The 25,828-nt window shown below is 41.5% G+C and overlaps 1 protein-coding gene and 1 non-coding gene across 3 annotated transcripts in view; both read left to right on the top strand.

Annotated features, from left to right (window-relative positions):
- The window catches only part of ZNF460 (zinc finger protein 460), a 29,168-nt gene extending 10,176 nt beyond the window's left edge, over nucleotides 1-18,992 (top strand). For both annotated transcript variants that reach the window (XM_039466290.2, XM_003944019.4), the window contains exon 3: nucleotides 1,194-18,992. In XM_039466290.2, coding sequence (XP_039322224.2) covers nucleotides 1,194-2,725 — 1,532 coding nt within the window. In that variant the 3' untranslated portion in view covers nucleotides 2,726-18,992. The remainder of the gene's footprint in view (nucleotides 1-1,193) is intronic.
- Nucleotides 18,993-22,059: 3,067 nt separating this feature from the next.
- LOC120362945 (U6 spliceosomal RNA) lies at nucleotides 22,060-22,166 on the top strand. The gene has a single exon (XR_005578727.1). It is a non-coding gene; the product is annotated as a U6 spliceosomal RNA (small nuclear RNA).
- The last annotated feature ends 3,662 nt before the right edge of the window (nucleotides 22,167-25,828 follow it).

The raw sequence follows: 25,828 nt of genomic DNA, 5'->3' as shown, positions 1-25,828 counted from the left end.
AGATGGGTTTCCCTCTGCCACCCAGGCTGGAGTGCAGTGGCTCAGTCTCTACTCACTGCAATCTCCACCTCCCAGGTTCAAGCAGTTCTCCTGTCTTAGCCTCCCAAGTAGCTGGGATTATAGATGCCTGCCACCATGCCTGGCCAATTTTTGTATTTTTAGTAGATACAGGGTTTCACCATGTTGGCTAGGCTGATCTTGAATTCCTGACCTCAAGTGATCCACTCGTCTCAGCCTCCCAAAGTGCTAGGATTACAGACATGAGCCACTGTACCCAGCACATCAAATCATAGCTATTTTATTTTATATTTTATTCATTTTATTTTTTTTCTTTCTCTTTTATTTATTTATTTATTTATTTATTTATTTATTTTGAGACAGAGTTTCGCTCTTGTTACCCAGGCTGGAGTGCAATGGCGCGATCTCGGCTCACCGCAACCTCCACCTCCTGGGTTCAGGCAATTCTCCTGCCTCAGCCTCCTGAGTAGCTGGGATTACAGGCACGTGCCACCATGCCCAGCTAATTTTTTGTATTTTTAGTAGAGACAGGGTTTCACTATGTTGACCGGGATGGTCTCGATCTCTTGACCTCGTGATCCACCCGCCTCGGCCTCCCAAAGTGCTGGGATTACAGGCTTGAGCCACCGCGCCCGGCTATTTATTTATTTTTTAATGAATGAGAGGTTCTTATGTTGCACAGATTGGTTGGCCTTGAACACATAGCCTTGGCTCCTCAAGTGCCAGGACAAGTGGCATGAGCCACCACAACCCCTATTTTATTTTTTTATTTTATTTTAAAAGGCGTCTCACTCCGTTGCCCAGGCTGGAGTACAGTGGTGCAGTCTCAGCTCACTGCAACCTCCACCTCCCAGGTTTATGCAATTCTCCTGCCTCAACCTCCTGAGTAGCTGGGACTACAGATGCATGCTACCATGCCTGGCTAATTTTTTGTACTTTTAGTAGAGATGGGATTTCACCCTGTTAGCCAGGATGGTCTTGATTTCTTGACCTCATGATCTGCTCGCCTTGGCCTCTCAAAGTGCTGGGATTACGGACATGATCCGCTGCGCCCGGCCAAATCATAGCTATTTTCAAATCATCACTATTTTCATCTTACTTTTCTCATCGAAATGGTGGTTTTATTTCTTCTATACTATCTTAATATGCTCTTTTGTGTATTGTATTCCCTTCAGGTGATAGCACAAAACCTGAGACCTTAGAGCCTATCACTTCTCACTCGGCCTTGCCTGAGGAAGTCTCACTCCAGGAACAGCTGGCACAGGGAGTCCCAGGATACTCCCAGTGGGGGCAGGCCATGGATCAGGATGGGCCATCTGAAATGCAGGAAGACTTCTGGAGACCAGGGACAGACCCACAGAGTGAGAACCTCCACGGGGAAATGAGCCTTGAACATGAAGGTTTGGCGACAGCTGATGGTACGTGTTCAATGATTCTACAGAAACAAGTCTCACCAGTAGATGCTCTCTATGGATTTGAGTCATATGGACCAGTTACAGATTCCTTGATTCATGAAGGGGAAAATTCCTATAAATTTGAGGAAGTGTTTAATCAGAATTGCTTCCTTGTTCAGCATGAGCAGATTCACACTCAGGTGAAGCCCTACGATTGCCCAGAATGTGGGAAAGCCTTCGGGAAGACCAAACACCTCCTTCAGCATCACATCATCCATACTGGGGAGAAGCCCTATAAATGCATGGAGTGTGGGAAAGACTTCAACCGCAGGTCACACCTCACACGACACCAGCGGACTCACAATGGAGATAAGCCTTTTGTGTGCAGTGATTGCGGAAGGACCTTCAACCGCGGGTCACACCTTACACGGCACCAGCGGGTTCACAGTGGAGAGAAACCTTTTGTGTGCAATGAATGTGGAAAGGCCTTTACCTACCGCTCTAATTTTGTCTTACATAACAAAAGCCACTATGAGAAAAGACCCTTCACATGCAGTGAATGTGGAAAAGGCTTTTATGAGAGTACAGCCCTCCTTCAACACTTCTTTATCCATACCGGGGAGAAGCCCTTTAAGTGCCTTGAGTGTGGGAAGGCCTTCAATTGCAGGTCACACCTCAAGCAGCACGAGCGGATTCACACTGGGGAGAAGCCCTTTGTGTGCAGTCAATGTGGAAAGGCTTTCACTCACTATTCCACCTATGTCTTGCATGAAAGAGCCCACACTGGAGAAAAACCTTTTCAGTGCAAAGAATGTGGGAAAGCCTTTAGCATTCGAAAAGACCTCATTCGACACTTCAACATCCACACTGGAGAGAAGCCCTACGAGTGTTTACAGTGTGGAAAGGCTTTTACCCGCATGTCAGGGCTCACAAGGCACCAGTGGATTCATACTGGAGAGAAGCCCTATGTATGCATCCAATGTGGGAAAGCGTTTTGTCGGACCACAAACCTCATTCGACACTTCAGCATCCACACTGGAGAGAAGCCCTATGAGTGTGTGGAGTGTGGGAAGGCCTTCAACCGCAGGTCACCCCTCACAAGGCACCAGCGGATTCACACTGCAGAGAAGTCCCATGATCACATCCAGAGTGGGAACGTTTCTTGCCAGAGCACAGATCTCATTCAACAGTCCATGATCCACACTGAGAGTAGCCCAGTGAGTGCAGTGGATGTGGAAACGCCTTCGATGGCCGCTCATTCCTCCTCACTTGACATCAATGGATTCATGCTGGAAGAAACCCTACCATTGTAACAGATGTGGGAAGACTTTTTACACACACTTCAGTCAACATCCAAGAATTCCTGTTAGGGAAAGAGGTTTTAATATAACCACTGAAGAAAATCTGTGGTGAGAGGAAACGTCTTACCATCTGGTCATTCATAGTGAAGAGAAACTCAATAAGCATCATCTCTGTGGGAAAACCTGTTTTAGATGATCATTTGTCACCTAAACAATTATGTTAGAAATTGACACAATCAAGAGTCTTATTCTACACTTGATAATTCACCCATGAGAGAGACCCAATGGTTATTGTGCACTTAAGAAAACCTTCAGCCACATCTTTCTTGTTAGTTTACAGTGAAATGTTATCTCAGGGACACTCAAACAAAGGAGGAGGAGACATAGGGAAGAGAAAGAAATGGAAGCACAGCTTCTTTCAGACTTCCCTGACAGGCCCATGGCAATTTGTCATCCCCTCCTTATTTTATTTGGGAGAGGGAAATGTTTCAGAAACAAAAGGGCCTCATCCCCTTTATTTTCCCTGTGTATACATTCACTGCTGTCCAGCGTCAGGACAGTTAGACAGATGGTTTGTTTGAAAACATTTTGTGAAAGCCTACTTTGTTCCACAGCATTGTTTCCAATCTTGAGGAGCAGAAGCATATATCTTTATGAGAAAGATGGAGGCTCGAGTTATGAAATACTTTTACATTTAAGGAGATAAGGATGTACAATGAATGGGCACATTTTACTGCATACTTAAGATGCTTTGATGTTTTTTAAAAAAATGTTTATCCATGTGTCTTTAACCATCCAGTACACATACTGTTTTCTTGATCTGTATCAACTTTCTTTTTCTTCATTTTTCTGTGGGATGGAGATGAAATTGTAGTTGTTTGTATATAATGTAATCCTGCGGTGGGGGGGTCCTGATTGTTCCCTCTGATTGTGGTTTCTCAGCTTCTTTACTCCTTTGGAGAGAGTAAAGAGTTCAGAGTTCACCTCAGCAGTTTTTTAGAGGTCAATTTGGAACTAAAAATGAAATCGAACGTGTAGCTAAATTAAGCTAAGGATTATGATAAACTCAAAATAAACACAGAGAAGGAATCTCATTTTCAATCTTACAGAAGATTGTGTGAAGGCTGACTATAAAGTGACTGGAATTTCAGCAGGTAAACCTGCATGTGTATATGCAGGTAGTGGTCACCATAGATTTAGTCCAGTCATCATAATATGTTTTATGAGAATATATTGGAATTTCTCTTTTGGTATTCTTTTTGTTTATTATTGTTAATTGACATGTAATGTAGAGTTCAACATGATATTTCAATACATGTGTGCAAAGAGTAAAGATCAAATCAGGGTTATTAGCATATCCATCTCCTCAAGCATTTATCATTTCTTTGTGTTTAGAAACATTCACAATCTGCTCTTCTAGGTATTTGAAAATATAAACTGACTGTTGCCAATTGTACTCATCCCATAGTGCCACAGAACACTAGAACTTATTCAGATGGAATTTGACTTGCTGTAATCTTATATTTGTTAACCAATCTCTATCTGCCTCCCTGCTATCCTTCCTAGCCTCTGGTAACCACCATTCTACTCAACTTTTTATGCTTCCATATAAGTAGAAACATTTAGTATTTCTCTTTCTGTGCCTAACTTAATGTCTTTAAAGCTCATTCATGTTGCTGTGAATGACAGGTTTATTTTTTATGGCTGAGTAGTATTCCACTGTGTATATATGCCATGTTTTCTTTCTTCATTCATCTGTTAATGGACATTTAGATTAATTTCTTAGCTATTATGAATAGTGTTTCAATAAACATAGGAGTGTAGACCTTTGACATACGGATTTTTTTTTCTTGGACATATGCCCAGTAGTGGTATAGATCATTACCACTGGATCATATGATAGTTGTATTTTTTAACTTTTGTTTAATTTTTTAAAATGGGGTCTTACTGTATTGCTCAGGCTGGTCTCAGACTCCTGGGCTCAAGCAGTCCTCCACATCAGCCTCCTGGGTAGCTGGGACTACAGGTGCATAACACTGTGCCTGGCTGTAGTTTTAGTTTCTTGAGGAACATCCATACTGTTTTCCATGTGGCTATACTAATTAACATTCCTGCCAGCCATATATAAGAGTTCCCCCTTTTCCATGTTGTCAGCAGCATTTTTAATTTTTTATCTTTGGTAACAGTTATATCTCATTGTGGTTTTGATTTTTATTTCCCTGATTAGCTATGTTGAGTATTTTTTCATATACTTGGCCATTTGTATGTCTCCTTTTGAGGGATATCTATTCACCTTCCTTGCCCATTTTAAAATCAGATTTTTAAAAATTACTATTGAGTTCCTTGTGTATTCTGGATATTAATCCCTTTCAGATGAATAGTTTGCGAATATTTTATCCCACTCTGCTCGTTTTCATTCTGTTGTTTCCTTTGCTGTGCAGAAGTTTTTTAGTTTAATATAATCCCTTTGTTTAACTGTGCTTTTGTTACCTTGATTTTTAGGTCTTTATAAAATCTTTGCCCAGACCAGTATCCTGAAGCATTTTCCGTTCTCGTCTAGTAGTTTCATAGTTTTTGCTCTTACATTTAAGTTTTTAAACCATTTTGAGTTGATTATTTATCCCACGAGCATAGATTCAAATTGCCCTAAAAATACATTCCCAATTTTTGTTTTTGCTTTTTAATTATTTTTTAGAGACATGATCTCACCATGTTGGTCCTGAACTCCTGGACTCAAGTGAGCCTGTAAACTCAGCCTTCTGAGTAGCTGGGATTACTGGTATGAGCCAGCATACCTGGTGTTTTGAGTTGATTTTTGCATATGGTGAGAGATAAGAGTCTAGTTTCATTCTTCTGCATATGCATATGAATATCCAGTGTCCCAGCACCATTTATTGAAGAGACTATCCTACTCCCAATGAGTGTTCTTTGTGCCTTTATTAGAAATCAGTTGGCTGTAAATGGGATTTATTCTGGGCTTTCTGTTTTGTTCCATTGGTCTGTGTGGTTTCTTAAAATTTCCCTTACCATGCAGTTTCGGTTACCATGGCTTTGTAGTATATTTCAAGGTTGGTTAGTGTGACACCTCCCATTTTTTTATTTTTGCTCAGGATTGCTGTGGATATTCAGTATCTTTTGTGATGTTATATGAATTTTAGGATTACTATTTCTATTTCTGTGAAAAATATTATTGGTATTTTGTTAGAGAGTACATGGAATCCGTAGTTCATTTGAGGTAGTATGTTCATTTTTTTAAATAAGGAAAGTATGTTCGTGTTTATAATATTAACTATTAAAATCCATGATCATGGGATGTTTTTCCATTTTTATGTGTGCCCTCTTTGATTTACTTCATCAGTATTATATAGTTTCCTTGTATTCTTAGTGTTTTATTTTTGGTGAAATATTGTAAATGGGATTGCTTTCTTAATTTCTTTTTCAGCTAATTCATTGTTGGTGTATAGAAGTGCTACTGATTTTTGCATGTTGATTTTATATCCTGTAACTTCAGTGAATTTGTTTATCAGTCCTAAGAGTTTTTTGGTGCTACTTTTGGAGTTTAGGGTTTTCTGATCCTGTCATGTGCATACAGGGATAATTTGACTTTATCCTTTCTTATTTGCATGCCCTTTATTTATTTCTCTTGCCTGATTCCTCTATCTCAGACTTCCTCTACTTTGTTTCAAAAAAGTATACCCACTTTCACACCTTTGTTTGTTTCAGATTGTAGAGAGAAAGCTTTCAGCTCTTTCCCATTAGGCATGATATTAGCTGTGGGTTTGTTATTTATTACCTTTATTACGTTGAGGTACATTCTTTCTATTAATATGTATAATTTGTTAAGAGTTTTCATCATGAAGGGATATTGAATGTTACCAGAGGCTTTTTCTCCATCTATGGAGAGGATCACATCATTTTTGTTCTTCATTCTGTTGATGTATCATGTTTTTTGTTTTGTATATGTTGAACCATTCTTGCATCCCTGGAATCAAATTCACTTGGTCATGGTAAACAATCTTTTTGATGTATTTTTTGATTTGGTTGGCTAGTATTTTGTTGAGGATCTTTATATTTATGTTCATCAGGAAGATTGGCCTGTAGTTTTCTTTTGCATGTGTGCATCCTTGTCTGGTGCTTGTATCGTGGTAATGCTGGCTTGTGGAATGAGTTTAGAATAATTCCCTCCTCTTCATTCTGGGAAAGTTTGAGAAGAATTCATATTTAATTTTTCTAAAACATTTGATAGCATTCAGCAGTGAAGCCATCATCATAGACTTTCCTTTGATGGGTGACTTTTTATTACTGATTCAATCTTGTTACTCAGAATTGGTCAGTTCAAGTTTTCTCTTTCTTCTTGGTTCAATCCTGATGGGTTGTATGTGTCCAGGAATTTGTCTTCTGTAGGTTTTCCAATTTTTTGATTTGTAGTTGTATATAATAGTCTCTAATAACTATTTTTGTGTGTATTTGATTTTATGTGGGTTTTATCTCTTGGTTAGTTGAATGGTTTATCATCTTCAAAAAACCAACTTTTCATTTCATTGATCCTTTGAATTTTTTTAAGTCTCAGTTTTATTTATTTCTGTTCTGATCTTTGTTATTTCTTTCCTTGTAATTTTGGGTTTGGTTTGTTCTTTTCTAGTTCCTTAAGAAGCATTGTTAGATTTTTTTTTTCTTTTTTTAAGAGACAGGGTCTTACTCTGTTGCCTAAGCTGGAGTGTAGTAGCACAATCAATTCAAACTTCTGGGCTCAAGTGATCCTCACACCTCAGTTTTGAACTCCTGGGCTCAAGCAATTCTCTCACCTCTGCCTCCAGAATAGCTAGGACTACAGGCATGCACTACCATGACCAGCTATTTTTTTTTTTTTTTTTTTTTTTTTTAGAGATAGTGTCTTGCTGTATTACCCAGGCTGGTCTTGAACTCCCGGCGTTAAGTCATCCTTCTGCCTTGGCCTCCCAGAGCACTGGAGTTTCAGGTGTGAGCCACCACATCCAGCCAGATCTTCCTTGTTTTTGATATGGGTGTTTATTGCTATATACTTTTATCTTAAAACTCCTCTTGCTGCATCCCATACATTTTTACATGTTGAGTTTTTATTTTCATTCATTTTAAGACATTAATTGTTTTTCTTAATTTCTTCATTTACTCATTGGTCATTCAGAATCATGTTACTTAATTTCCATTTATTTGTACTGTTTTAAAAGTTCCTCTTGTTACTGATTTCTAGTTTTATTTCATTGTGGTTAGAAAGGTACTTGATGTGATTTTAATTCTTTTAATTTTTGTGATTTGTTTTGTGGCTTACCATGCGATCTCTCCTTGAAAATATTGCATGTGCTTATGAAAAAAATGGGTGTTCTGTAGCCGTTGGATGAAAAGAACTGTCAGTGTCTTTTAAGTCCATTTGGTCTAAAGTCAGTTTAAACTCAATGTTTCTTTGTTGATTTTCTGTGTATATGATTTGTCCATTGCTGAAAGTGGGGTGTTGAAGTCCCCAAGTATTATTGTAATGAGTCTGTCTTTCCCTTTAGATCTAATAATATTTGCCTTACATATCTGGGTGCTGTGATATTGGGTGCATATATATTTACAATTTTTGTATCCTCTTTCTGATTTCATCCCTACTGTTTTTGATACAAAGTCTCTTATCTATTCTAAGTATAGCTACTCCTTATGTAGTCAGGATTATGGTTAAAAAAAAAAAAAAAAAGAAAAAATGTGTAGCTATTCCTGTTGCCTTTGGTTTCCATTTGCATGGAATATATTCTGTTCCTTCACTTTCAGTCTATTTGTGTCTTTTTTTTTTTTTTTTTTTTTTTTTTTTTAAGACAGAGTCTTGCTCTGTTGCCCAGGCTGGAGTGCAGTGGTGCTATCTTGGCACACTGCAACCTCCACCTCCCGGATTTAAGCAATTCTCCTGCCTCAGCCTCCCGAGTAGCCTGGACTACAGGCATGCACCACCATGCCTGGCTGATTTTTATATTTTTAGTAGAGACAGGGTTTCACTATGTTGGCCAAGCTGGTCTTGAACTCCTGGCCTCAGGTGATTGACTCACCTTGGCCTCCCAGAGTGCTGGGATTACAGGCGTGAGCCACTGTGTCTGGCCATATTTGTGTCTTTAGGGGTAAAGTGAGTTTCTTGTAGGTAGCATATAGTTGGATCATTTAAAATATCCATTTAGCATATATCTTTTAAGATAGGAATTTAATCTGTTTACCTCAAGGTTTTTATTTTTAGGTGGAAGATTCACGCCTTTTATTGTGTTGTTTTCAGAATGCTTTGTATGTCCTGTGTTCTTTTCTTCATCTCTTATTATTTATCATTGCGTTTTGTTTTTCTGTCATGATAAGATTTGATTTTTTCTCTTTTTTCTTTGTGTGTCTGCTCTACCAGTGAGTCTTATAGTTTTATGTGGTTACATAATGATAATTATTGTCTTTTTATTTCCAGATATAGCATTCGCTTGATCATTTTTTGAAAGGCTGATAGAGTGGTGATAAAGTCCCTTAATTTTTGCTTGCCTGAGACACACTATATTTCTAATTTCTCTCTCTCTCTTTTTTTTTTTTTTTTTTTTTTTTTTTTTTTTTTTTTTGTTAAATGGCATCTTGCTCTGTTGCCCCAGCTGGAGTGCAGTGGCATGATCTTGGCTCACTGCAACCTCCACCTCCCATGTTCAAGCGATTCTCCTGTCTCAGCCTCTGGAGCAGATGGGATTATAGGCGCATGCCATCATGCCTGGTTATTTTTTTAGAGACGAGGTTTCACCTTGTAGGCCAGGCTGCTCTTGAACTCCTGAACTAAAGTAATTTGCCTGCTTCAGGATCCCAAAGTACTGGGATTACAGGTGTGAGCCACCACACCTGGCTATTTCTACCTGATTTCTGATGGATTGATTTGCTATGTGTAGTATTTTTGACCAATATTTTTTGTTTCAGGATTTTGGATATATCATCCCATTTTTTTGCTGGTCTGTGAGGGTTTCTGCTGTTAGTCTAATGAAGATTCCCTTATATGTGACTTGATGCTTTTCTAGAGGTGCTTTTAGATTCCTGTCTTTGTCTTTGACTTTTGTCAGTTAAAATATAATGTGCCTTGGAGATGACTTTTTTGGGGTTCTGTGAGCTTCCTGGATCTGAATGTCCGTGTCTCTCAAAAGGCTTGAGAAGTTTCAGCTATTATTTTGTTGTCTTTTTCACTTTTCTTTTTTTTTTTTGAGACGGAGTTTCGCTCCTGTTACCCAGGCTGGAGTGCAATGGCTCGATCTCGGCTCACCGCAACCTCTGCCTCCTGGGTTCAGGCAATTCTCCTGCCTCAGCCTCCTGCGTGGCTGGGATTACAGGCACGTGCCACCATGCCCAGCTAATTTTTTGTATTTTTAGTTGAGACGGGGTTTCACTATGTTGACCGGGATGGTCTCGATCTCTTGACCTCGTGATCCACCCGCCTCAGCCTCCCAAAGTGCTGGGATTACAGGCTTGAGCCACCGCGCCCGGCTCACTTTTCTAATAGTTTATTTTTCATCTTGCTATGATCTCCTTAGCAGCTATAATTTCATTAAATTTATTTTATTTTGTCTTTTTATTTTATTTATTTTTTTATTTTATTTTATTTTTTTTGAGACAGAGTCTCACACTGTCACCCAGGCTGGAGTGCAATGGCGCAGTCTCGGCTCACTGCAACCTCCGCCTCCTGGGTTCACATGATTTTCCTGCCTCAGCCTCCTGAGTAACTGGGATTACAGGTGCACACCACCACACCCAGCTAATTTTTTGTATTTTTAATAGAGACAGGGTTTCACTATGTTGGCCAAACTGGTCTCGAACTCCTGACCTCGGGATCCACCTGCTTTGGCCTCCCAAAGTGCTGGGGTTACAGGTGTGAGCCACTGCACCCAGCCCATTTTCTTTTATTAAAAATTTTTATTAAATTTTTTTTTCTTTTCTTTTCTTTTTTTTTTTTTTTTTTTTTTTTTTTTTTTTTTTTTTTTTTTGAGACGGAGTTTTGCTCTTGTTGCCCAGGCTGGAGTGCAATTTTGCGATCTTGACTCACTACACCCTCTGCCTCTTGGCTTCAAGTGATTCTCCTGCCTCAGCCTCCCGAGTAGCTGGGATTACGGGCACCCACCACCATGCCTGGCTAATTTTTTGTAATTTTGGTAGAGATGGAGTTTCAACATGTTGCCCAGGCTAGTCTCAAACTCCTGACCTTAGGTGATTCACCTGCCTCAGCCTCCCAAAGTGCTGGGATTACAGGTGTTAGCCACCACAACCGGCCTATTAAGTATATTTTCTATGCCTTTTGTCATCTCTTTGCCTTCTGGAACTCTGATAATATGAAAGTTTTTCCCTTGATGTTATCTAGTAAGTCCTGTAGGCTTTCTTCACTCCTTGTCATTCTTATTTATTCTTCTCCGACTGGGTACTTCCAAACAAACAATCTTTCTTTTGCTTAAGTCTGCTATTGATCCTCTCAGTTGTACCTTATATTTTATTCATTAAATTCTTCAGCTGCAGGATTCCTGTTTGGTGATTTTAAAATATTTCTTTCTTAAATTTCTCATTCATGTTATGAGTTATTTCTCTGATTTTACTGAATTATCCTTCTGTATTCTCTTTTATTTTTTTTTCCCTTTTTTTTTTTTTTTTTTCCCGAGAAGGATTGTCACTGTCACCTAGTCTGGAGTTCTCCTGCCTCAGCCTCCCGAGTAGCTGGGACTTCAGGTGTGCGTTACCACACCCAGTTAATTTTTGTATTTTTAGTGGTTTCACCATGTTAATCAGGCTGGTCTTGAACTCCTGACCTCAAGTGACCCTCCCACCTTGGCCTCCCAAAGTGCTAGGATTACAGGCATGAGCCACTGCACCCAGCCCTGTTGAGTTCTTTTTGGTTTTGTTTTGTTTTGTTTTCTTACTGTGTAAAGTACATCTGAGCAGACTATTGAGGCTTTTTTTTTTTTTTTTTTTTTTTTTTTTTTGAGACAGAGTCTTGTTCTGTTGCCAGGTGCCAGGCTGGAGTGCAATGGCGCGATCTCTGCTCACTGTAGCCTCCGCCTCCTGGGTTCAAGCAGTCTGTCTCAGCTTCCCGAGTAGCTGGGACTACAGTCATGCACCACCATGCCCAACTAATTTTTGTATTTTTTAGTAGAGACAGTTTCACCATGTTGGCCAGGATGGTCTCGATCTCTTGACCTCGTGATCTGCCTGCCTCGGCCTCCCAATTTATTGAGTTTTTAAAAGACCATTATTTTGAATTCCTTTTTTTGTAGTTGGTAATTTTCTTTTCATTATAGTTTGTTACTGGAAAGTTATTGTGTTCCTTTCATGGTAACATATTTCCTTGCTTTTTCATGTTTCTTTTGTTCCTGCGTTGATGTCTGTGCATCTGGTGAAACAATGGCCTCTTCCCAGTTTTCTACAGTCACTTTCATAGAGGCTTTCACCTGCAGTTGGTCCTTAGTGTCCTAGCTGAGAAGGGTGTATTGACTGTTTCCAGATAGATGAAATGGCATAGTCTTTGTTCACCTTTATCAACAGTATTTAATGTTGGCAGTAACTGTTTGCCTTAGTGTCCTAGGTTATAAAAGTTTGTAGCAGTGGTGACATAGGTTGTTAATGGCAGGGGCTTTTTGGAGTCCTATTTTCATTTGCCCCACAATGAAATTACTTAGCCATGAAGATACTAGTTGTTGTCAAGTGTCATATGGCCTATAGGCAGATACAGTGACTCTGGGTTCCAGGTGCAGGTGCTCAGGGCAGCTGTGGGTCTGAGGGTTCTAGGCTCAGCATCTGATGAACCTATTGTGGCACCTGGGTTTTGAGCTGGAGATTTGCTCCGTGTGGTAGAATTGGAGGTAGGTTTACCACAGAGCCAGGATCTGTGACTCTTATAGACCCCCTAGCAGCTTAGGCCTGAAGGGCCAGATTGTAGCTTTAATTTTGTTTCTGGGTGGCAGGGTACAGCACAGGCCCAGCTCTGGGGAATAAATGGTGCTCTGGAGTTTTGGGCCAAGGAAGCAGGATACAGCTGCGGTTTGGTAACCTGAGCCATTCAGGCTCATTGGCAACTCGGGTTTCTGGCATAGCACAGCTTTTATGTGGGCAATAGGAAGCAGCCTGCTGATGAGTCAACTCCCCAGGAAGAGAGCTGTCTCAGCAGGTCATAATTTACGAGGCTAGGCTAGCCCCTGGGCAGCTGATTATCCAGCTAGCTCCCTAAAGTGAGTACTAAAGTTGTTTGGCCTGTAGTGTGGCGTGTCTCATCTCATGGCCTGCTTTGTCTCCCTGGAATGTGAGGTACCATGTCAGCTCAGCCCAGGAATGCATAGCTACTCAGTTGGGGCAAGGCACTGCATCTCCAGGAGGCTATGTGCCTCTTCGGCTCAGGTCTAGGGTGTGTGACTCCTCAGCTTGGCCCAGGCACCATTTTTCTGGGATGCTGGAAGCTGCTTCAGATTAGGTACTGGGCTGTGTGTTTGCTTGGGATGGCCAAGACACCGCGACCTGGCAGGCAGGGTGCTGCGTCAGCTTAGGCACTGGGGAGGTATGCCTGCTCTCGATGGCTAAAGTACTGTTTTCCCAGGAGGCAAGGTGCTGCTTCAGCTCTGGCCTCGAGGGGCAGGATGCAGCAGCCACTGGGAGGGGTCGATGGAGGAGCCACGCCAAGGCAGCCTTTCCTCAGGCGGCAGTGTGCAGCTTCAGCTCAGGTCCCTGTAAAGAGGCAGCTTGGGGAGACGCAGACTGAGAGGTAGGTGGTGAGAGGCGGGTGTTGCACATCTGCCAAAGCGTTGTTTTCCCAGGAGGGAGTGCACAGCTTCAGCTCTAGTCTAAGGTGACAGGACGCAGCCTAGAATAGGGACTTGAGGGGTCGGTGGTGCCGCTCTGCCACTGCATGGCCCCACGTGGGAAGGTGGAAACACTGCTTATAGATGCTGGGCCACCAGGTGGGGGTGGTTGGTGGTGGCTTATCTTCAGGGATGAAGGGGTGCCGTGGGTACTCACCCATGGAACCAGACAGACTCCAGCAGTTTGAGGGTAGACAGCACAGTGGCTGTGTAGGCCACAGGGGGCAGGATAGTGTCAGCTCCTTCCTCAGGAGCATAGCTGTGTGGACTCCAGGCGGGTCCCTCAGCTGAACTTAGGGCCTGTGAGGGCTGCAGGAGACCCCAGTGGTGAGGACTGTAGGTGTCCATGGTGGTGATGGATGCTGCCAGCATGCCACCGCTCCCTTTTTCCACATAGGGAGAAGTTCCTTCTGGTTTTCCGTTGATCCTCACGGGGGGATTGGGTCGTGGAGGCCAGGTGTTTTCTTTCATTCTCTACTCTGCCCTCTGAGTTTCTATGCTCACCAGAGTTTATGTTATTCCTTTGACCTTTCCTGGTGCTTTCCTTTAGTTATTTGCATTAAAACAGTTACTTGTTATTCTGGCTGTGTCGGGGTGGGGAGAAGGGACTGCTGAGGGACTACGTCTAGGGACTGCTAAGCCGCCTTCTTGCTGAAGTCACTCTCTTGCTACAGATATTTGGTTGGAAACATTTTCACTTGTATTCTGTAAATCACTAGGAGTAGAATTGCTGCGTCACATGATATGTGTATATTTACCTGTATAGGAGACTGCCAACTTGTTTTCTAAAATGGCTGTACCATGTTGATTTCTCACCAGTATTTTGTGGAGCTCCAGTTCTGCATCTTTGTCAACAACTGGTTTGTTACACTTTAATTTTTTCAATTTAACAGGTGATAGACGTGTCTCATTGTGGATTTAAATTGTGTTGCTGAAATATCTACTGATACTGAGTATTTTTCATGTGTTCATTCTTCATATATCTTTAGTGATCTGTCCAAATCTTGTTTTGTTTTGTTTTGTTTTGTTTAGATGGAGTTTCTCTCTTGTTGCCCAGGCTGGAGTACAATGGCATGCTCTCCGCTCACTGCAACCTCCGCCTCCTGAGTTCAAGTGGTTCTTGTGCCTCAGCCTTCTGAGTAGCTGGCATTACAGGCACCTGCCACCAAGCCCAGCTAATTTTTTGTATTTTTAGTAGACATGGGTTTCACCATATTGGCCAGGCTGGTCTCGAAACTCCTGACCTCAAGTGATCGGCCCGCTTCAGCCTCCCAAAGTACTGGGATTACAGGTGTGAGCAACTGCACACTGCCCTGTCTTTCCAAATCTTTTGTCCCATTTTAAATTGTTTTTTCTTCTTACCATTAAATTTTAAGAATTCATTTTATCTTTTAATATTCTGAATGCTAGTTATTTGTCAGATACATGTTTTGCGAACCATTTATCTGTATTTGGGTTCTTTTTATTATCTTAGCAGTGTATCCTGAAGAGTAGTTTTTAATTTTGATGTAATCCGAACATTTTGGTTGTTTGTGTTCTTTGGTATCCTATTTTTGTTGTTGCTGTTTTATAGATAATGGGGTCTCACTGTATTGCCCAGGCTGATCTTGATCTCCTGAACTCAAGTGATCCTCCCACCTTGGCCTCCCATCCTGTCTATCTAATTAGATTTGGTGTAACTCAGTGTTGCAAAACTTTGACATCTGTTTGAGTTAATGTTTATATATGGTATTACGTAAGGTTTTCATATTAATTTTAAACATACTTATATTTTATAACCAAACAAGTCATATTGGGGCATACTCATTAAGATTGAGCGCTTTCTTACACCAAAATACATGTAAACAAATAAATAACAAAATATGTGTATACAAAGGTTTTTTTCTTTTTTTTTTAAAGCTACTGCAAATCAAGTATACAAAGATTTAAAGCACCTTTACAAGAACAACTGTAAATAGTTCGATTTACAGTTATTTGTAAGATGTTTAAGTAAATTGTGAAACTAATTAAGTGGAAGAAAACATACTGATTAAAACTGCTGCTTTTACCCAACAAGATGGGTGAATTTCCCAGGAAAGAATACTTGAGTTCAGGCCTGTTCAGGTCCCAACCTGTTTGTGGTTTGAGGTTGCTCTCTGCCTCATAGAGCAAAGTGGAGAGTTTACCTTCTGCAAAGACAAAGTTTTCTTCTCTGAAAAAGTTTCCTACATAGTTGGCTTTGGCATTGGCAAGGAATGACAGGTCAGGATTGAGGCCTCGTGTTTCTGGATTTCCAGCTGAGATTGAGAGAAAAGGTAGTGACTGTAATCAGAAAATCTAGAGTTGGTGTAGTTACCTCCAGAACTCATCACCTTAAAAAAAAAGTTTTTTGAACTGACATGCTTGAGCTTTTTTTTCTTTTTCTTTTCTTCTTCTTTTTTTTTTTTTTTTTTTTGATGGGGTCTTGCCCTGTCACCCAGGCTACAGTGCAGTGCTGCAATCCTCACTTAGCCTTGTCCTCCCTGCCTAAACAGTCATCTTGCCTCGACCTCCCTAGTAGCTGAGACCACAGACGCATGCCACCATGGTGGCTAATTTTTAAATTTCTTGTAGAGACGAGGTCTCCCTGTGTGGCCCAGCCTGGTCATAAACTCCTTGGCTCAAGTGATAGCCTGCCTCAGCATTCCAAAGTGTTGGATTATAGGCATGAGCCACTGTGCCTGGCCAGAGCTCATCACTGTTAACTCAGCCTGGGTTTCACAGCAGTCATTGAAATAGATTTATTAATAATCATAACAAATATATAGCCTCATTCCCAAAGAAACTGAGTGGCAATGACATACCAGATAAACAGTAGCAAATACTATCGAATTATGTTTTTAAGTTTATAACTGAACATCATACATGATAAAGACAAAATAATGGTCACATTTATGTAGTATTAACTGAGAGAAGGCAAATTTGTGCCTGAGAAGCTACTGGGAATGTTCTCTCTGCATTACTAGGAATTACATGGGAAACACATGTAGACAGTCTTCAGGCTATTACTTAAGATTTGTCTACTTAATCTTATTACATATGAATGAAAAATGGGGAAAATGATAAATGTAATAAACTAATACACTCAACCCCATCCCCTGATTATATAATACAACAAAATCAGCATGCTTGGCATGAGCCTGCCAGATTGCCAATTCCATCCTACACTTTAGAGGATGCAGAATTTTGCCATATTCATTTTACTTTATTCATAGTTCAACACCTTAAATGTGTATCAGTAATAGTAGCCTTATATTTTTGGCTGATTAAAAAATTGATATTAATGAAATAATGCTATAGAGATGTTTTTTGTATTAATTGGATATATTGTTATTCTTAAAGATGTTTGAAATTGATATACCTTTCTAATTCTCTCGTTAATAACACATTAAATGATGCTGCTTTAGAATTCATGAACTGCCTCTCATGAGAACATGTAGAGATGACATTATGGGCACATTGTAAAGCAAAACTTCAGGTTGAATATCCTATGGTAATTTAAAAACAACAAAATTGTGTGAAGAATAATGAGCTTGAGCACTTTAAGGGACCATAGGGACCCCTTCAATGTAATGATGACAATGCTAGGTGCAGAGAAATCAGGTAATTAGCCCAAGTCCGTGCTCTAAGGGCAGACCCTATGTACTGTTCCTGGTTTGTTGGAATACTGCCTATTACACTACTTATAAAAGTCCTATGAAATTGGTATTGTCATTATTTTACAAATAAAATATTCTTCAATTTTTGTTTCCTTTGTGCATGGGTTACTTAGTATTTTGTCATTTGAATTTCAAGCATATTTTTTAAAAATCAAGTATCTAGGCTGGGCATGGTGGCTTTCACCTGTAATTGCAACATTTTGGGAGACTGAGGCAGGAGGATCACTTGAGGCCAGGAGTTCAAGGAATCTTTTGTTCTCTACATTGATTGTATTTTCTGTTTTAGTCTATGAAAGTTAAAGAGGAATTTTTTTCTGGTACTATTGCCTCTTTTTTTTTTTTTTCATTCAGTTTGTGCTAAAAGAAAACATTGTGCAACTGTTGTCTGCTGTTCTTTATGTATCAGTCCAGATTTGTCCATTATGGTGTATGAATCTAATAGAATGTCACCACTGTTATACCTGCCTTCTTGAAATCATTACTGAGATAGTTAACATTAAAATATCCTGGCTTGTCTGTATATTTAATTCTTTATTCTCATTATGCTAAATTTTTTAATGTAATTTGAATTGATTTTAAAAATTGTATACAGGTCAGGTGCAGTGGCTCATACCTCTAATCCCAGCACTTTGGAAGTCTTATGCAGGAGGATTGCCAGAGACCATGAGTCTGAGACCAGCCTGGGCAACATAGTGAAACCCTCATGTTTATAAAAAGTAATAACTAAAATTTTAAAAAGTGTATAAACTGTAAAGTATGTTTTCCTGGTGTTTTCTTCCTTATTTCTACTTGTCAGATGCAAATACATATCTTTGTGTGTTTGTGTTTAGTAACTAAAAGTATACATTTTTCATATTTCTATTTCATATATTTCTGTGACATATCTTAGATGCATAATTTATGAACTATTACTGGATTATTTTAATCCATTAAAAATTATTCAAGCATTCGGTATTCAATTCATGTGATAGCTAATATATTTGGTTTTAAGTGCATCTTATTTTGTGGTTTTCTTCTGGGCTGTTTTTTATGCTTTCCTTTAAAAATATGTATAGATTATTAATATTCTTAATTTTCTTTTAGTTTGAAATGTATATACTCATTCATTAGTCTAAGATAAGAAATATAACACATCTCTAACCTATCATAGAATTGTTAATACCTTTACCCTTTTCTCGAACACATCAAAGGATGTTATTGAGTGTTTGTATTGGAGTATAGCATTTCTATTCTGCTGAATTAGGAGATACTGTTCATGTTGTATAGAGATAACGAGTAATTGTATTGATCTGCAAATGCATCTATCTCTTGGATTCTCATTCCTTCTACCACTGCAGACCTTTCAGATGTAATCACTTTCCTTTGGCCTTAAGGATAACTTTTAGGGTTACTTATCTACTAAATTTACAATTTTTGACCAGATATAATCTTATTTTATGCTCTTCCTGAAAAATACCATTGTGGATAGAAATCTAGGTTGATGGTTATTTCTTCAGCAATTTGACCATGTCATTCCACTGTGTCCCTGATCTCCTGTATATTGGATGTGAATGGAGACAATTTATATTGTGTTTATGGTATTTCTGTGCTATAGGAACAGTATTTGAATCTGATGCAAAGGACAACACACCCTAGAGATTGTAACAGTGAGATGAACCTGGTGTTTGGATGGGGTTTTGAGTTGCTGGAATAATGGAGTTACAGTGTACAATGCATAGGAGACATAATAAATTATAAATCTGGTGAACAAATTAATGAATTGTGCCGTGAACTGGTTAGATGCTTACCCACATGTCACAGAAGGTCTTTGCTTGCAAGGAGGGTGGGAAAAACTTCTTGATCAGCTCTGAACTCTTGCAGCATCAGGTCCCTTTCAATGGGGAAGAGCCACACAGAAGCAATGAGAGGGGAAGCTTTTCACACTGGACAAAGGGATTGCAAGTACAGCAATTGTGGGAAAGCCCTTTTCTGCAAAGACATACTTTTTCAGCATCAGAAAATCCATGCTGGAGTAAAGCCTTATGAGTGCAGTCAATGCTGGCATACCTTTAATAACAGCTACTATTCTACAGTCACACAAGAGAATTCACAGCAAAGCTGTGCCTTATGAGTGTAGTAATTATGGGAAATTCTTTGGCTCCAGCTCTAACGTCCATATATACCAAAGAGTTCATACGGGATCAAGGCTTTAAGAGTGCAGAATGTGAGAAACCCTCTATCATTAGATCTCATCTTGTTTAGCTCCAGAGAATTCATGGTGGAGAATGCCTTATGAGTACAGATCATGTGGCAAGTTCTTTATAAAGACACATTTGTTGAGTACCAGGAAGTCCACGCTGGAAAAATGTCTTCTCTGCGGTAAATGCAGGAAATTCTAAAGCCGCAGTTCCTACCTGATATAGTTAGGCTTTGTGTCCCCACCCAAATCTCATTTTGAATTGTAATCCCCATAATTCCAAGCGACCAGGACGGGACCTGTTGGGTGGTCATTAGATCATGGGGGCAGTATCCCCCATGCTGTTCTTGTGATACTGAGTTCTCATGAGATCTAATGGGGTTGTTTGTTTTGAGACGGAGTCTCACTCTGTTGCCCAGGCTGGAGTGCAGTGGCATGATCTTGGCTCACTGCAACCTCCACTTCCCAGGTTCAAGTGATTCTCCTGCCTCAGCCTCCCAAGTAGCTGGGACTACAGGTGTGCGCCACCATGCTCAGCTAATTTTTGTATTTTTAGTAAAGACGGGGTTTCATCATGTCAGCCAGGCTGGTCTCAAACTCCTGACCTCAAGTGATCTGCCCACCTCAGCCTCCCAAAATGTTGGGATTACAGGCATGAGCTGCTATGGCCAGCCCTCAATCTGATGGTTTTATAAGGGGCTCTTTCCTGTTCGCTCCTTTGCTCTCTCTCATCTGCCTCCATGTAAGATGTGTCTTTACTTCTCTCTTGCCTTCTGCCATGATTTTAAGTTTCCTGAGGCCTCCCTAGCCATGTGGAACTGTAAGTCAATTAAACCTCTTTCCTTTATAAATTACCCAGACTCAGATATGTTTTTATAGCAGTACGAGAATGGACTAATGGACTACCTTATAACAGAAAATTCACAATGGAACAAGACCTTATGTGTTCAGGAAATGTGGGAAGCAGAAGCTCCTATCTTGCTTGGCAAAGTCCTTTTGTAAAAAGACCTTTTGTAGCAGATATAAGAAAGCATACAGCTGAGCGCGGTGACTCAAGCCTGTAATCCCAGCACTTTGGGAGGCCGAGGCGGGTGGATCACGAGGTCAAGAGATCGAGACCATCCTGGTCAACATGGTGAAACCCCGTCTCTACTAAAAATACAAAAAATTAGCTGGGCATGGTGGCGCATGCCTGTAATCCCAGCTACTCAGGAGGCTGAGGCAGGAGAATTGCCTGAACCCAGGAGGCGGAGGTTGCGGTGAGCCGAGATCGCGCCATTGCACTCCAGCCTGGGTAACAAGAGCGAAACTCCGTCTCAAAAAAAAAAAAAAAAAAAAAAAAAAAAAAAAAAAAAAAAGCATACAGTGAAGGCCTAACCTCATTAGGCATCAGAAAGTTTACACTGGAGTGAAGACTTAGAGTTCATGGAATGTGCTCATTGTTTAACACAGCATGATCATAAGAGAAAATCTCTGAGAATAACCTTTGAGAGGGAGCTCTAAGCAAGAATTTGAACCTCAGACATCTGTGCGTTCATACTGTAGAGATTACCTACGACTGTATAAGTGATCAGAAACAAATGGGTTCCTCATCTCTTTCCCCTTAATCATTTCAGTGTGGATATGACCCAGCTGCTGCCCAAAAGATCTGAGCTGAGGCCTGCTGTGGATTTCCAGAAGTCCCCGTCCTTAATAAACAGTGTTGACCTCCTATGGTAGCTGAGACGGATTTGTCCAACCAGCTTCCCAATCCACCAACCTGAGATGTGCCCACCTCATGATGTTCTCATTTGTGCAGAGATAAATGCCATAGGGTTTAACCCTTCAATCTGTTCTGTTCATAGTGTGGGACTGGTTGAGAAAAGAAGGGCTTTGCTAGCAGGGACCACCAACTTTATGTGCCTCAGAGTGGACAGCAGGATGGTAGAGAGTAGCTCTTAGTCTAGTTTGGCCTGTTTTGCAAAGCTGCCCAAAATCTCTAGGAAAAACTGTAGGGAACTGTGACCTGGATATCAGGATCTCTATGAGCCCTAAGCTCACCCTGATGAGGGAGTAGTTGTGACAACCTCCAGCGCTTCTAGAAGTAGCACGAGTTGAGTCCCTTTTTCCCAGAGGATGTGTCATATTCACTCAATTCTGTTGAGGGGTGGCTGTCTCCTATAACCTCTATGCAGAGGATATTGTCCCTGGAGTCTAAAATCTGGTAGGCATGTAAGGCCTAGGGGCTAAGTAGGAAACTGATACAGAAATAGTACGTACAGAAACACTGGATAATCGGGAGTGGTGGAGACTGGGAAACTGGAAGTTATGTGTGGCCTCTAAAGGGGATACACGGCCGGGCGCGGTGGCTCACGCCTGTAATTCCAGCACTTTGAGAGGCCGAGGCGGGTGGACCACGAGGTCGAGAGATCGAGACCATCCTGGTCAACATGGTGAAACCCCGTCTCTACTAAAAATACAAAAAATTAGCTGGGCGTGGTGGCGCGTGCCTGTAATCCCAGCTACTCAGGAGGCTGAGGCAGGAGAATTGCCTGAACCCAGGAGGCGGAGGTTGCGGTGAGCCGAGATCGCGCCATTGCACTCCAGCCTGGGTAACGAGAGCGAAACTCCGTCTCACAAAAAATAAAATAAAATAAAATAAAATAAGTGCTCGCTTCGGCAGCACATATACTAAAATTGGAACGATACAGAGAAGATTAGCATGGCCCCTGCGCAAGGATGACACGCAAATTCGTGAAGCGTTCCATATTTTTAATGTTCATTGCAGCACTGTATACAATAGCAAAGACCTGGAACCCACCCAAATGCCCAACGATGATAGACTGGATAGGGAAAATGTGGTACATATACACCATGGAATATTACGCAGCCATCAAAAACGATGAGTTCACGTCCTTTGTAGGGACATGGATGAACCTGGAAACCATCATTCTCAGCAAACTGACACAAGAGCAGAAAATCAAACACCGCATGTTCTCACTCATAGGTGGGTGTTGAACAATGAGAACACATCGACACAGGGAGGGGAGCACTACACACTGGGGTCCGTTGGGGGGAAATGGGGGAGGGGCGGGGGGTGGGGAGGTGGGAAGAGATAGCATGGGGAGAAATGACAGATACAGGTGAGGGGACGGAAGGCAGCAAACCACACTGCCAAGTGTGTACCTATGCAACAATCTTGCATGTTCATCACATGTACCCCAAAACCTAAAATGCAATAAATAAGAAAAAATAAAAATAAAATAAAATAAAAATAAAGGGGATACACAAATTTAATGTAACTATGACTCTGTGATGACTGGACAGAAATTCTCAGGACCTGCTGAGCTCCTTTTCTTCTGTGACTGAGGCCAGTGTGAGAGCAAACAATCTGAAGGTTTGTGAATTCCTGTACTTCCTTGGGCTGTTGATATTTTGATCATCACTGCACAGGCAGGAACCCCAAGACTGACAAAAGAGAGGTTGTAGTCCATGGTGCATCTTTTGTAACCCAGCCAGCATTTAGGGAGTGATGGCCTTCATTGCTTTCTAGTTTTTGCTGCCACTGAAGCAGGGCCGACTCAAGATATAGGAAGAGGAAGAGGGTTGAATATTTATTGAATATAATCTGCCGGGCGCGGTGGCTCAAGCCTGTAATCCCAGCACTTTGGGAGGCCGAGGCGGGTGGATCACGAGGTCAAGAGATAGAGACCATCCTGGTCAACATGGTGAAACCCCGTCTCTACGAAAAATACAAAAAATTAGCTGGGCATGGTGGCGCGTGCCTGTAATCCCAGCTACTCAGGAGGCTGAGGCAGGAGAATTGCCTGAACCCAGGAGGCGGAGGTTGCGGTGAGCCGAGATCGCGCCATTGCACTCCAGCCTGGGCAACAAGAGCGAAACTCCGTCTCAAAAAAAAAAAAAAAAAGAAAAGAAAAGAAAAAAAAAAAAAAAAAGAATCAACAGAGTTGATTGATTCAGATTTTTATGTGGAAACATTTTTTTCTTAACACATTAATGACATATCATTGGTATACAATAGACAAATTGAAATTGTATAATTTGATAAATTTTGACACAGATACACATGTCCAAAGTTTCCTCATGCCTTCCTAATCTCCTTTTATCATCCTCCATTTATCCCCATGTGACCACTGATATGCTTAATGACACTATACATTAGTCAGCATTTTCTAAAGTTTTATATAAATGTAATCATATGGTATGTGATTATTTTTTGTCTGTCAGTAAACTTTTTATTTTAGATGTAGGGGATACAAATGCAGTTTTGTTATAGGGATATATTATGTACTGGTGAAGTCTGGGCTTTTAGTGTGACTGTCACCCAAATAGTGTACATTATACATAATAGAGAGTTTCTCATTGTTCACCTTTTCCCCCCCTTGTTCTGGGGGTTTATTTTCAACTTTTATTTTAAGCTCAGGGGGTACATGTGCAGGCTTGTTACACAGATAAATTGTGTGTCACTGGGGAGTTGATGTACAATTGATTTTGTCTCCCAGGTAGTGAGCATAGTACCCAATGGGAAGTTGGTTTTTTTTCCCCATTACCCTTCTCCCACTCTCCCCACTTAAGTAGGCCCTGGTGGCTATTTTTCCCATCTTTGTATCTATGTTTTCTCAGTGTTTACCTCCCACTTAAAAGTGAGAAGATGCAGTATTTGGTTTTCTGTTCCTGCACTAATTCATTTCAGATAACGGCCTCCAGCTGCATCCATGTAGCTGCAAAGAACGGGATGTTTTTTATGTTGCACAGTCATCTGTGGTGTATATGTACCACATTTTCTTTATTCATTTCACTGTCGATGGGCATCTAGGTTGATTCAAGTCTTTGCTATTGTGAATAGTGCTGCAGTGAACATACAGGTGCATGTGTCTTTTTGGAGAACGATTTATATTCCTTTGGGTACACACCTAGTAATGGGATTGCTCGGTCAAATGGAAGGTCTGTTTTAAGTTATTTGAGAAACCTCCAAACTGCTTTCCACAATAGCTGCACTAATTTACTTTCCCAGCACCACTGTATAAGCATTCTTTTTTCTCCACAACCTTGCCAATATATGTTACTTTTTTACTTTAAAACAGCCATTCTGACTGATGTGAGATGGCATCTCATTGTGATTTCAATTTCTCTTAAAGATTAAATCTTTAATTTCTCTTTTTCGCATATGCTTGTTGGCCACATGTATGTCTTCTTTTGAGCAATGTCTGTTTATGTCCTTGGCCCCAATTTTTTTTTTTTTTTTTTTGAGACGGGGTTTCACTCTTGTTACCCAGGCTGGAGTGCAATGGCGCGATCTCGGCTCACGGCAACCTCCGCCTCCTGGGTTCAGGCAATTCTCCTGCCTCAGCCTCCTGAGTAGCTGGGATGACAGGCACGCACCACCATGCCCAGCTAATTTTTTGTATTTTTAGTAGAGACGGGGTTTCACCATGTTGACCAGGATGGTCTCGATCTCTCGACCTCGTGATCCACCCACCTCGGCCTCCCAAAGTGCTGGGATGACAGGCGTGAGCCACCGCGCCCGGCCCCAATTTTTTTTTTTGAATGGAGTCTTGCTGTGTCGCCAGGCTAGAGTGTAGCGGCGCGATCTTGGCTCACTGTAACCTCTGCCTCTTGGGTTCAAGCGATTCTCCTGCCTCAGCCTCCCGAGTAGTTGGGATTACAGGCACGCGCCACCACGCCCAGCTAATTTTTGTATTTTTAGTAGAGACGGGGTTTCACTATGTTGGCCAGGATGGTCTCGATCTCTTGACTTCGTGTCAAGACACCTCCCAGTGTCTAGGACTACAGGTGTACACCACGATGCCTTGCTTTTTTTTTTTTTTTTTTTTTTTTTTTTTTGCTGGCGGGGCGGGGGTAGGGGTAGATACAAGATGTTGCTATATTGCCCAGGCTGGTCTCAAACTCGTAACCTCAAGCCATCATTTTATGTTGGCCTCCCAAAGCACTGAGATCACAGGTATGAGCTACCTCCCGAAGAGGCCAAGTGAACGAGAAGTTCTGGGCCCAGCCCGTGACAGGGTTTGAATCCGGGCAAACATCGCCGCCTCCCGACCTCCATTTTCCTAAGCTGGAAAAAAACCTATCGACCCTCCGACTCGTGCCCATAGTAAAACGGCGACCCCAAGACGACACGGGGGTCCTTGCGCGCACTTGCGCGGAGTCGGCGGCGCTTGCCGAGGCCCCACACCTGGCAGACGTGAGGGAACAATGACTCAGAAAGCACCGTCCCCGGCGTCGGCCGCGGGCTCCGGGCCAACGACCGCCCAGGGCACGGGCATTTCCGGCGGGCCGGGCGGCGGAGGCGGGACTTCCGCTTCTTCCGTGACGTCATCTCCGTGAGCCGGGTCGGCCCTGAAGCCCGGTGGGACCCGGAGCGCTGGGTCGGCGAGCCCGGCGGCCCGAGCAGGGA

The sequence above is a fragment of the Saimiri boliviensis genome, chromosome 14, assembly GCF_048565385.1.
Source record: "Saimiri boliviensis isolate mSaiBol1 chromosome 14, mSaiBol1.pri, whole genome shotgun sequence".
Classification (NCBI taxonomy): Eukaryota; Metazoa; Chordata; class Mammalia; order Primates; family Cebidae; genus Saimiri; species Saimiri boliviensis.
Note: the sequence above shows the minus strand (reverse complement) of the source record. Positions and strands in the feature narration are given on the sequence as shown.